At 42.8% G+C, this 14,021-nt stretch overlaps 1 protein-coding gene across 1 annotated transcript in view; it reads left to right on the top strand.

The window, feature by feature from the left end:
* NUP214 (nucleoporin 214) overlaps positions 1 to 14,021 on the top strand; it is a 3,229,616-nt gene that overhangs the window by 1,978,229 nt on the left and 1,237,366 nt on the right. Inside the window, exon 25 of the mRNA XM_044058190.1 lies at positions 6,772 to 6,847. Within this exon, the coding sequence (XP_043914125.1) occupies positions 6,772 to 6,847 (76 nt within the window). The remainder of the gene's footprint in view (positions 1 to 6,771; positions 6,848 to 14,021) is intronic.

The following is a 14,021-nucleotide window of genomic DNA, read 5'->3' as shown; positions in this document are numbered from 1 at the left end:
AAGAAGATTTCTGCGCTTCCGTGCGGGATCCAGTCACTACCAGTTCAGGGTACTGCCCTTCAGACTCTCTACAGCCCCCAGAGTGTTCAAAGTGCATGGCAGTTTTGTCACAGTTCACTTGTGACTTCAGGGATTCCAGGTGTTTTCGTACCTAGACGACTAGCTCATTTCCGCCCCCACCAGACATCTACTGGACAAAGCCCTGGCATTCTCTCCTCACTGCTCAAAGGCTAGGCATAACCATAAACAGGCAGAAATCCAATCTCACCCCATCCCAGTCGACAGAATTCATAGGGGTTATCTTGGACACAAAAAAACTGCAGAGCTGCTATTCCAGAGCACAGAATTTGAAGGATAAAGCAACAACTAATTCCGATCCTTTCAAAGGAAAAATCCACGGCTCACTCGGTTCTACAGCTGTTGGGTTCCATGGCAGCCTCTCCATCACCATTGTTCCCCTGGCCAGGTTTCACATGAGGCTTCTACAATGGCTACTGCTCACCCAATGGTATCCTTTTCAGCATCCTCTTTCAGCCATGGTTAGAGTAACCCACAGCTGCAAACATGATTTAAATTGGTGGATGACACACAATCTCTCTCAATGGTCTCGCCCCTTTTCCCCCCAGCAACCCAAGGCCACAGTGACCACGGACGCCTCCCTGATGGGGTGGGGGGGGGCTATGTCAGTGACAGACAGTTCAAGGCACTTGGTCCCAACCGGAGGCCCATCTGCATATAAATGTACTAGAGCTGAGGGCGGTGCTTCTGGCATTGCAAGCATTCCATCCCCTGCTGCTGTCTGGGACAACTGCGATTCAATCAGACAACATGGCGGTAATCTGGTACAAGAAGAAGCAAGGTGGAACCAAATCTTACCCCCTTTGTCGAGAGGCCATGAGGATATGGCAATGGATGATGGCTAACAACCGTTTTCTTCTAGCAATGCATATTCCCGGGAGTTCCAACGTGATAGCAGACAGACTCAGCAGGTGCATTCTGCAACCTCACGAGTGGTCCCTGAATCCCTTGATAACGGCGGAGATCTTCTACCGATGGGGCCGTCCTTGCTGCAACCTCTTTGCATCCCCAGCCAACTACAAATGCAGCAACTACTTCGCCCTAATTCCCCCTCCGGGGCAGTCACCCAGGAATGCTCTAGTCCATGATTGGCCCTCTGGTCTTCTCTACGCATTTCCGCCCTTTCCTCTCATTCCCCAGTTTCTGAAGAAAGCCTGGCGGTTGAAGAGCGAGGTAATCCTCATAGCACCATATTGGAATCGACAGATTTGGTTCCCATTTCTTTGGCCTCACCTACTAGATCGACCATGGATCCTCCATCCAATACCGGAGTTGGTCTCACACCCACAAAACCTGATTCATCCCAACCTGAACAGCCTGAAGCTAACTGCTTTGCTACTCCAATTCCCTTGATTGCCAGGCAGAATGATCTGCCTTTACCAGTACGTGATATTCTCATTGCTTCTCATAAGTCCTCCACTAGAATTACTTATCTGAGCAAGTGGAAAAGATTTACTTGGCTGAAAGATAAACAAGTAGACCCATTTTCAACACCATTGTCAATAATACTAGACTATCTGGCCGACCTGTTTCATTCGGGTCTATCGGCCTCTACCATTAGAGTACATTTGGCTGCAATTTCTAATTTTCATGAGGGTGTCCAAGATTCCTCTCCTGTCCCATAAATTGTGCAAGACCTTCATAAAAGGCGTGAAACATCTGAAGCCACCTTTTAAAAAACCTATTCAACCATGGGATTTATCATTAGTTCTATAAGCTCTGACAGTGGCACCTTTTGAACCAGCCTCTTCTTGCAACCTCAAGTATTTGTCATGGAAAACCTTGTTTTTGGTCACTATTACTTCTGCCAGAAGTATTTCTGAACTTCAAGCTTTATGTATCAAGAGTCTGTACTTGATTTTTCATAGAGATAGAGTGTCTCTGAGAACTAATCCGTCATTTCTGCCTAAAATGATCTCTGAAATGTCCATTGATCAAACCATCGAATTGCCAGTTTTCTTTCCCAACCATTCAAACAGAGGAGAGTATTGCCTACATACCCTTGATATACACAGGCAAATCCGTTTTTACCTAAACAGGACTAAACCCTTTCATAAATCTGACCAATTATTTTTGGCCTTTCTGGACCTAGATTAGGATCGGCTGTTGCAAAGCTCACATTAGCTAGATGGTTGAAGGATTGTGTGACCTTTATTTACACACAACGTAATATCTCGTTGCCTCCTACCATGAAAGCTCATTCAACAAGGTCGGTGGCAACTTCTGCTTCCTTCCATGCCAGAGCTTCTTTACATGACATCTGTGCAGCTGCAACTTGGGCTATGCCTCATACCTTCATCAATCATTACAAGTTGGATTTGTCCTCCAGGGGAAGAGCATCTTTCGGTTCTGTGGTGCTCAGGAATGTCCTTCCATTAGAGCCTCCCAGGAATAGAGGTAGCTGGGGACTCTGTCCCATATGTAAAAAATGAACGAGGATTAATAATATCAGATAAAAGTTATGTCTTACCATAACGTTCCATCTGTATTGTTGATCCTCATTCAATCATTACGACCCTCCCTCCTGTGGTTTCTAGTGGATCTCACCATCCAGTTCTTAGTTTATTTTACCAGAGGTAGCCTCTTCCTTCTTTAACTTGCAAACTCAATCTGGGGTAACAGGGAGAGGGGCATTGTGGGTAAGAGTTTAGCTCGAGAGTTTGAAGCTGACGCGAGCTTGGAAAATGGCCGGCTCTGTTCCAAGCTCGGAACCGATACCCATGCGTAATGACTGAACGAGAATCAACAGTACAGACGGAACGTTATGGTAAGACATCACTTCTTTTTTCAGGACAGGGCACGTAGTTTGTGACTACCTGTTTTCTCATCTCCTCCGGATTCCATTCCCTTGTCCCAGATACTCTCACCGTCTTCCCGTCTGGCAAAGCATAACCTCAAAAAAGTGAATCTTGTCTCTTCTAGAAAAAGGTTACTTCTTGACTTGGATCATTCCTCCCTCATTAAGAGGCATCCCACAACCACCAAAGGACCAGCTTCCCCTTTTCCAGACAATCTTAGACAGCCTCCTCTCTCAAGCGACTATCCAGCCTGTCCCTCTGTCAGAAAAGGGAAAGGGCTTTTACTCCAGACATTTCCTAGTTCCAAGGAAAGATGACCTATGGAGACCCATCCTGGATCTCTCGCACCTCAACCTTTTTCTATAAGTAGCCACTTTTCGCATACTCACTCTTCAGATTCTTTTCCCCTTGCTAATGCCCCAAGCATTCCTGGCCGCTTTGGACATCAAAGATGCATATCTACATATCCCCATAAGGACCAGCTACAAGAAGTATTTATGATTCTCTATGGGCTCCTTGCATTTTCAGTTCTCTGTCTTGCCCTTTGGACTGCCTACTGCTCCAAGGATATTTATCAAGTGTCTGGCTCCAGTGGTAGCCTATTTGCAGAGTCCAAGGGATTCATATTTTCCATACCTGGATGACCTCCTCATTCAGGCAGGTTGTTCTTCCCTACATATCCATCTCCAAAAAGTAATTTCTGTCCTGCAGTCCCTAGAGTTCAGCATCAATTTTCCCAATAGTCCTCCCAATATTTCTGTGATTATTTAACATTTTTCTAACATACTTTTTGATATTTTGTGTAACTGCTTGCCTATACTTTAACTGAGTTTTGTACTGTTCTGCAGCTTTTCTCCCTGGGTCTCTGCTGAAAACGGGTTTCTGACCCAGTCAAACACTACCCGGTTAACAAATGTAAATAAGTCCAGGAGATGTACACAAATGCCTCAGACCTGGGCTGGGGAGCTGCTATGGGCAGCTTGAAGGTGCAAGGCACATGAACAGACCCATTCAAGAGGGAGCACATCAACATCAGAGAAATGAGGGCCATCATCCTTGCTCTAAGGGCCTTCCAACACATTCTGAAGCAGGCTTCCCTGAAGTTGTTCACAGACAACACCACATTTCTCTGGTATGTGAACAAACAGGAAGGGAACAAAATCTTGCTTGCTATGCAGTCTTGCACTCCAGGCTTGGAAATTGGCACTCCAGCACGGAGTCACACTGCAGGCAGTCTGTATTTATTCAGCTCAGAATCTTCAGGCAGATGCCTTGAGCAGGTCCATGTCACAATCCCATGAATGGATGCTACACAGGGATGTGTTCCTGGACATAGTCCACAAGTGGGATAATCCACAAATAGATCTGTTTGCCTTTCCTCTGAACAACTTCCACACTTTTGAACCAGGGCACCCACGCCCCTAGCAAGGGCAGCGGGTGTCTTTTCTTTGTCCTGGACGAGGATGTTTCTCTGTGCATTCCCCCTTTCCCACTCCTTCAAAAAGCCCTGCTGAAAATCCAGCAGGACAAACCAACAGTCTTGCTGGTGACCCCCTTTTGGCCAAGACAGCATTGGTTCCCCCTTCTTCTGCATTTAGCCAAGGGCAGTCATCACAAGTTACCTCACAGAGTGGACCTCCTCGCACAGGGCTAAGGATCATTGATCCATCCCCACTTGGAATCTCAGAGATTTGATCCCTTTCAGATACCTTTACACTGAGGACGTGCTTAATGTTTTGCAGGAGGCCAGGAAACCCAATACTAGGAGATCTTATTTGACCAAATGGAAAATATTCTCTCCATCTGGTGTCTTCAAATGACAGCTAGAACCATTTCAAGGAGAGGTCCCATTAGTGCTGTCCTACCTGTGTGAATTGATGCATGCAGGGCTGGCATGTTCTTCCATTAAGGCCCACCTAGCTGCTTTTTGGACTTTTGTGCCTCTTGATGCTCCTTTTGTATCCTGACTTCCAGTGAAGAGGGCTCTGGCCTAGGAGGGCCAGTTCTCCCCATGGGACCTGAACTACTTTTTAGAGAAACTCACTGTTGCCTCTTTTGAACCAGCATCAATAGCCTCTCTAAAATATTGTTCTTGGAAGACTGCTGGTGGTGGCCCTGACATCAGCTAGGAGAGTGTCAGAGCTCCAGGCACTCATGGCCACCCCAGCTTTCCTTATTTTCCACAAAGATAGAGTGATCCTAAGGACCAACCCATCCTTCATACCTAAGGTGGTAAATGAGCTGTCCCTGAACCAATGTATTCACCTCCCCACCTTCTTTCCTCATCCCCTGAATGACCGTGAGAGCGTGCTGCATTCCCTTGATGTTCACTGACAACTAAGATTCTACCCTGACAAGACCAAGTACATTAGGAAATCAGAGCAGTTGTTTGTCTCCTTTCATCCCAGAGCTCTGAGAAAAGCGGTGACTAAACAGACTATTTCTGCCTAGATTTCCAGGGCCGTCTCCTTGTGTTACTCCTACCATGGCAAACTAACCTCAAAAATTAAAGCCGTCTCCACCAGAGCCATGGCCTCATCTGGAGCCTTCTTCAAGGGGATGGACACTGCTTCCATTCTAGAGGCAGCTACCTGGACATCTGTCAATACCTTCACCAAGCACTACAAATTGGACCATATTTCCAGGTCTAGAACAGGGTTTGCTAGGGCAGTCCTGCATGGGTTCTTGGAAAACATCAGTACCACCATTCTCGTCTTCCCTTTGAGCTTTGGCACTCAGCCAAACGTTTTGAAAACTGCAACATGGGAGTAGAAGGATGCAGAATAGTTGTGTGAAATCTTACAACAACCCTAGATCTCCTTCTCTTCCATGTTGCAATACTCTGCCCCTCCCTCCTACCCACTATGTGTATACATATTTATGTATATATATTTTTATAGGTTTGCTATTAAAATGTCGAAGTTTAGAATAAAAACGGTACTTAACAGCGAATTGTTTCGCCGAAAGTACACATAATCTAACTGCCCTAATGTCGAAAATCAGCTGTTAATGTCGAAAATGTCGACAACGACATTTTACGGCATTAAAAACAATGCCACCCTTGCCATAACATCCTGTTTATGCAGGGGGGGGGGCAAACCCCCTGCACCCCCCAACTAAATATTCCAACTCCGTGATCGCACTACAATGAGGAAAGGGATGTATTTCCCTAACCGCACTGTACCGCAATCCCTGTACATAAGCGAATGTTATATTTGCAAATGCACAGTATATTCACAAATATACAGTTCGGTACGTAGCTTGCAGACACATGAACTTATTCGAACATCTGTAGTTTGAATAGTTCATAGGCGTACAATGCTATGCTGATATTTCAATAGGAAACCGTTTTTATAATATATGTTTTATATATACATGCTCCTGCGCGCGCGCACACACACACACATATGTGTATATGTGTGTGTGTATATATATATATATATATATATATATATATATATTTATTTATATATATTTATGTGTATATATATATATATATATATATATATATATATATATATATATATATATATATATATATAGATATATAAAATGTGTGTGTGCATTTATGTATGTATAAAACATTGGATGAGACAGGACTTGTGCAGCTGTCCTGGGACTGGGGTCCAACTGGGGCGTTCAGTTCTGAGGAAAGGTACATGCAGACATCACTTTTATGGTCCACACACCCTACGGCCAAGTGTCTTCCAGTGACTAAAGCTTTTGTATACTGGCCAGACGTTTGGGAAGCTAAGCAGAGGATAACCCAAAGGTTTTGAATACTGCAACATGGAACAGGAGAACATCTGTGGTTAGGGTAAGATTTTACACAACTATTCTTTCTCATGTCATTTGTCGTAATGTAAAATACTGATCTGTTGCTTTCTGTTTCTAGCCCATCAGTTCCAGCATCTGCAGCTCAAGTTGTCCGGAAAGTATTGGACACTGTTGCTACAAACCAGACAAATCAGGTATTACTACCATTTTTAATCAGAATTGTTAGGTTTGAGATGATCTGAAGTGTCATTCCTAGTACATTTAACACTGATTAAACATTTTATTGTCTAGTGTCATTTTTTTTAATGCTGCTTCATTGATTAACATAATTTGAATGAGTACATGACAGAAAAACCCTGTATTTTTCTTATGGTGTTGAATTTTCATAAGCTTTAGTGTTTGCAGTGGTACATTGTGATGTCTGTGCCATGCATGAAAAGCATGTCTTACTTTTACCTGCAGCTTCTATATCTATGTTTATCTGCTAACCTGTTGTGGATACCTAATCAGGCACATTTGTGACTTCTCGACTATACATAGAATTCCTGAGATTACTGCCCTCTGTGTCTACAAACATTCAGCTTATATTTACTCACTGTCATCTAGAGGATCACAGGTACGAATGCATCTAAAACTTGACAGTTAAAGATCGTGTTCAAAGCTTTAACTTACCTGGTGAAATTGCTAGAAAGTGGGCTTCTCGCCACCCTGCGGTGTGAACCGTGGTTCTAGGTGACTGTCACCGTTGAAGTGACACTGTGACCCCATGTGCAGAATGGGAAAAGGAGTTGATGGATGAATGGAAAGACTGAATCAGCAGCGTCTTCACTGTAGCTACGGTATACACCCTAAATGTACAGATGTGGCACTTCTTAATTTTAAATTAAAAAGTTATGTCACTGTGCATATTGCGCACAGCCAGCAGGCAGTCAAGTTATACATCATCACACTTAGCATGATGATGTGATTTCTGTGGGTAGTTGTACCGGCAGTAATACCTTTTGAAATCAACAAAGTTATGAAGTAGTTGCACATAATAACACACCAAAATGAACAAAGTACAAAGAAACCAAAAAAACAGGTGTAAGCTCCAATAACCAGTACATCGTAGAGTAGAAATCACCAGTGAATTTATTCTGGTACTTCGGCTTTTCGCCTTCAATGGAATGTTTAAACACCACAAAATCACTCTATTTATACACCAAGTCTTACTTGAAAACAATTAACCAATCTGTTAATTAGATATATAAACTTAAAGGAACTTGCACCCCAACCACACATTTAAATATAAATATATTTTGTACATTCAAAAGATTCAAAAAATTCAAACTTGTTTCTCCAAACTCTTCTTAACTTAGCATCTTATTTACATAAATTTTATACACGTTTGGTAAATATATTGTTATAACTTTCATAAACTGTTATGTGAGATTTTACAAAGTTAAATTACTGTCAGTCTTCATTTCCCTGGGATGAAGTGTTCTAAAAATGTATAATCATTTTGCATTCTAGTTTGTTTATTTATTTATTTACATTTGTTGACCGGGAGTGTCCGACTGGACGTAGGTCCATTTTCAGCGGAGGCCCAGGGAGAAAAGCTCCACAGTTAAAATAAACAGACAGTAGGGATTACATAGTGATTAACAATTTAACATAGCAATTACTTACAACATATTTACAGATGAAGAACATAGTACATCAGTAGACAGCTAGAATCTATCTGTGAAGTACATAACAGACATTAACATGTTACAATAAGAAATTCCTGCTGTATAATAAGTACTAGGCTTATGAGCATCTGAGCTTGCTATAATCAAGGTAGTTAGTGGGGTGGAAAGAAAGGTAGTGGTGGGATGGGGTGGGTGATATTAGAGTGGGAGTTGCAAGGGCATAGCCAGCATGTTTTTAAGTCCACTTTTTGTAAAGTTTTGAAGTGAGTGTATGATGGTATGGAGGTAATTGTGGGTGGGAGGGAGTTTCATAATTTGGCTATGGTGCAAGAGAATAGTGCTTCACCAGCAGAGTTATTGGCTTTAGTGATCTGCAAGTGATTTTTGTTGCTAGTGGTCTGGCGGTGCAATAGGGTTTGAGTAGATTCTGGAGGGATGGGACATTTAGTGGATAGTTTACTAGTTTGTGAGCGAGTGAGAGTTGATACCATTGAAGGAGGTGAGGGAGTTCAAGCCAGCCCAGTTCAGCAAGTGAGAGACAGTGGTGACTACGGTAGGATGCTCCTGTGGTGAATTTGGTGATTTTGTTGTAGCAGGTCTCTAGCTTGTTTAGATCGCATTGCCTTAGGTTGGTATATATTGGAGAGGCATAAAGTAGGGTGGAGATAAGATGGGAATTTGCTATTGAAATCTTTGCTGCTTTGGTGAGAAGTTGCTTATTTCTGTATAACGCTCCTAGTTTTTTGTGGACTTTTTTTATGGTCATGGATAATGTGAGTGTCAAATTTTAGTTTGTCTAGTTCCACTCCTAGCAATTTGGTGTGTTCAGTTGGGTATATAGTGGTGGTGTCTTTTGCTGTGATGTTAAAGTGAGAGTTGTTTTGAGTATGTTTGGTGGGTTGGAAGATTAGTAGTTTAGTTTTATTTGGGTTGAGTATTAATTGGGCATCGGATAACCAAGTTTCAACTGAGGAAAAGGCTTCCTGTGTGACTTTTTGTAGTTTGGGTAGGGAGTAGGCTGAGCAGATGATGGTTGAGTCATCTGCGTATTGTACGAGTGTGCCATGTTTGGTGGCAAAGGCTAGATTATTGGTGAAAACAGAAAAGGATAGGGGTCCAAGGATGGATCCTTGGGGAACCCCTATGGTGACAGGTAGTTGGGGAGATGTCATTCTGCCATACAATGGATTGGTGGCGGTCAGACAGATAACTCTGAAACCAGTTGGTGACTGATTGAGAGAAGGATAGGTTACTGAGGACATTGATAAGTTTGTGTGGGATCCATGTCAAATGCTTTAGGCCTAGGAAGTAGTAGAGGAGAGATAGCCATTGTTTTTATGCTGAAGGATAGTGTTAGTAAAGGAGAGTAAGGCAGTGGTGGTGCTATGGTTTGGTCGGAAACCATGGTGTGTATTGGAAAGGAGTTTGTTAGTGAGGAGGTAGTCCGAGACCTGAGAGTGTATGCATTTCTCTAGTATTTTGGAGAGTGGAGAGAGAATAGCTATGGGGTGGTAATTGGTTAGTTCTGTGGAGAGTCCACCTTTGTGGAGGGGATTTATATGTTATACTTTCCACAGTGTGGGAACGTAACTTTCTGACAGAGATCTGTTAATCAAGATGGATACTGGGTAGGCCAGAGCATCAGCTGTGATTTAATTAATCCTTAAAACTTCCCGCATGCTCCAATAGGGGAAGTGCCAACACACTAAAAAAAACAACTGGTTTCAGACCCTCCTTCCCCCATGCATAGATACAAAATGATCAGCTACAGGGCTAAGACAGTTCTGCCTTCTTATATCCCCCAAGTGTTCCATCACCTGCACTTTTACTTTCCTCTTTGTTTGCCCTATATACCATTTAGTCTTCTGGCAACCGCAACCAATAGTATATATAACTCCCTGTGAATTACAATGCAGACCTTCTCTAGCTTTATATAACATACCATTTATCTTGGAACCACTGAGATTTCTAACCCTATCATGTACACAGCAGTTGCCACGTGTGCATGCATGCACCAACTCTCCCTTCTGTTCTTAAATGTAGGCCATCCTCACTAAGTAGCTCTCTCAAGTTATTATATCTACCATAAGAAAAAGTCGCAAAATTTGGGAAAAGCTGTCCCACACTTGTTTCCTCAACTCCCATGTACCAAAATTCCCTAATAATTCTCTCCAAAATTTTTGAAAAGGGAGAAAACTTAGTAACAAAAACAACTTATCTTCATCTGAACTCTTATTTTTATTCTTATATTTGTCTTTATTTTTTTATTTTTTCCAAACCCCTAGCCATTCTTAGCATATAGATCCCTTTTGGTCTCCCAAAACCAACTTCCTAGCTTCACTTGAGTATCAGAATATCTTCTGAGACTAGGTCTATCATGTACCTCTTTTAAAAGTATTTTTTTAATTTTTTCTCAGATGTATTCTGAAAGACCTGTCTAAATTCACCGTAAGGTAGGGCATTTATTAAATGTGGGGAATGCATGCTATCTACTTGCAAAAAGTTGTTTACAGAAGTAGGTTTCCTGTAGGGTTTACATTGTATCACATTGTTCTTATCCACATATAACTCAACATCCAAACATGTAGTATGTATGGAATTTAACTGACATGTAAATTTTAAACCATGCGTTGTCCCAGTAATATGATCCCTAAATTTAGTAAATTCCTTTTGGTCTCCCTTACAAATAAATAACAAATCGTCTATAAATCAAACATTCTCAACAAAATAAGCAATGTGGTGCATAAATCGATTTTCAGAATCACCCATATATACCACAGCATAAGTAGGGGCAAAAGATGCCCCCATTGTCTTGTGGCTTTTTTGCAAAAATAACTGCTTTTCCCACGTAAAATAATTGTGCGTTAGGCTGAACTCCAACAAGGATAGTAAGAAAGAGGAATGCGGCCCCTCCCTCATCATTTTGCCCATAGCTTCCAGGCCCCGTTTAGCATCAGTATTAGTATATAATGAACTAACATCCACGGTGGCCCAAAATAAATTCTCTTGCCATTTTAATTTCTTCAAACATTCACACAGTTCACTAGTGTTCTTAATGTGGGATGGTACTTTCTCCATATATTTTTTAAGTTGAAAATCCAAAAACAAGCCAACATATTCCAGATAAGAACATATCGTAGAGGGGTGTCTTAAATTCTTGTGAATCTTGGGGATAGCGTAGAACTTAGGTTTTTCTTCCTGTTTCAGTGTTGCAGTCATTACATTTGGCTAATCCTGCTGGCAGGTTGCTCTCACTCGGCCTGAATTCCAAAGTCTTGGGTCCTGCGTCGGCTGCTGTCGCCTCTTCCCTGACGTCAGGGGTATAAAAGAAGCAGCCAACGCCATTTTCTTCAGTGTTTCTTGCCGCGCGGTGCCCGAAGCAGAAACAGTTCGCATGTGCCAGTCTGCCGACTCCTGAGATTTTCGTGTTCGAGTTTCAGACCCGAAGTCTTCAATAAAGCTAAGTACCCCATTGGGGAAACATTTTTCTTGCTCCAGACCGATGTCAGAAAAAGTTAATTGTATTTCTTGTGGAAAGCAAATACCTCATAAAGGCTTTCATTCCTACTGTATTCCTTGCCTAGGCCCTGATCACAACGTTTCTGGTTGTCGGTTTTGTGCTAGATTTAACCAACACAGTACTAAGCATTGGTATGATTTTGCTTTAAACTATTTTGGACGCCGGTTTAATTATCCAGAAATGTCGTCGGATAGCAATCCGACTACTGGAGTTCACAAAAAATGCAAAGAAAAGGAGAGAGAGAAACAACCGAGGTCCAAAACTGATGACGAAGCTTCTCCTAAGCCAGTCTCCGGTTCTCAGGCGCTTTCACAGCCCCTGACGCCCGCTACATTAGAGTCGCAGGCCGCTACCAACTCCCACGTGGAGTTGGCTATGCCACTGGAAACTCAAGGTATTGGAGCGTCGGACACTATTCCCTCAGATGGGTCCGGAGCCGCTGAGCAGGCACCGGCTTCTGAGGGTGTATTCAAACCTAAACATCTTTACATTAAACCGACTTCAGCTTCAAAGCAAAGTCTAAAGCACCTTCTAAAGCAAAGAAACGAACTCAAGAACCACGTGGACAGGCCTCTATTCCCAAAAAACAGATGCTCAAAATGGCCAAAGACTTGATTACCTTGATCAGGGGTTCCCACCCTCCTCCTGATAAGAGGCCTAGGCAAGAAGACTGACTGTGAGTCTTCAGATCAGGTTTCTATTTCTTCTGATTCCTCTTCTGATCAGGAATATTCTCTTCCGCCCTATGAGGATTCTGATGCTGAAGAATCCATACCTTCAGCTTCTCCTCCAGAGGACTATTCTTTTGGTGAAACCTTGAATACCATGAGGGAGCATTTCCACTGGGAGAGCCAAGATTTTTCAGAATCTAAAAAGAGGCTCAGGGATTTCCTTTTACTACCTCAACACAGGCCCCTAGCCATTCCACCTGTGTTGGACATTGTAGATGTGTTTTCGGAGTCTAGTCTGACCCCTGACTCCTTACCTCCAGCTCCTGTTAAGCCTGACAGATATTACAGGGTTCCTGACTCTCATAAATTCCTTTTTAAAAACCCTGCTGCAGACCCAGAAACGATTTCACAGGGTCCCAAAAGAGTTGAGGCTTCCACTGCAAAATACCCTACCCCCTCTGACAGGGATTCTAGGGCACTGGATAGATGGGGAAAAAAGGTTTACACATCTCTTGCCTTGGCTATAAGGGCCTTAAACTGTTAGTTTCATATGCTCAGATATCAGCAACATATCATGGCATTGCTTAAACAAAAAATGTTGTTAAACTCTGAATGTGCAGAAAACAAGGAAATGCAGGATTTATTGCATGCAGCTGAACAAGTTGGAAAGAATACTTTGCAATGTGGTTTTGATTCTTTGGGGGCCTCCTGCAGGGCCGCAGTTACGGGTTCTGTAATTAGGAGGCATGCTTGGTTAAAGGAACAAAATCTGCCTGATCATGTCAAAGTTAAATTATTAGATGCACCTTTACAGCATGATACTTTGTTTGGTGATAAGGCAGAAGAGGTGTTAAAGAAAATGGAGGACAAAGCTAAATCTATGCAAACTGTCATATTTTTTACAAGTACAGCCACCTAGGTTTAGTAGACACTGGCCTACAAAGAATTGGTCCTTTCCTGTGTCGGACAGACCTCAAAGGGGCAGATCCAGACGCCCTAGAGGCAGATCCCAGGTGCAAGGTTCATACAGGTCAAAGCAATGGGGTGCTTTTACCTCCAAAGTTGGAGAAGACAAATCACAACCATACAGGAAACAGTCCCAATGACTTCCCCCTGCCTGCACCAAGCACTTATCTCTTGGCAGCACCCTTAGGGGGAAAAATAGCACTTTGTTCTCACAATTGGCACACTATAACCAAGGACAAGTGGGTTCTAAATATAGTGTCACAAGGCTACAAGTTCCATTTCCATACCCTGCCAAAGGCAAACGGCTGGCTAGATCTGCCAAAAAATCAATGTGCAGAGGCACAAAAACAAGTCTCATCCCTCATGGACATGGGGGCCATTCAACAAGTACCAGAGCAGGAGCAGGGACAAGGATTTTACTCAAGACTGTTCTTGGTACCGAGAAAGGACAAGGCCTGGAGACCAATTTCGCTGTACCCAGTAGCCTGGCAGTCCCTATCACAAGATATGTGGGTACAGTCGATCATATCCGAGGGTTACA

This window comes from Protopterus annectens, chromosome 16.part0, assembly GCF_019279795.1.
Source record: "Protopterus annectens isolate FY-2018-M chromosome 16.part0, PAN1.0, whole genome shotgun sequence".
In the NCBI taxonomy this organism is placed as follows: Eukaryota; Metazoa; Chordata; order Ceratodontiformes; family Protopteridae; genus Protopterus; species Protopterus annectens.
The sequence above is the reverse complement of the archived record's forward strand: the minus strand, read 5'-3'. Positions and strand labels throughout refer to the sequence as shown.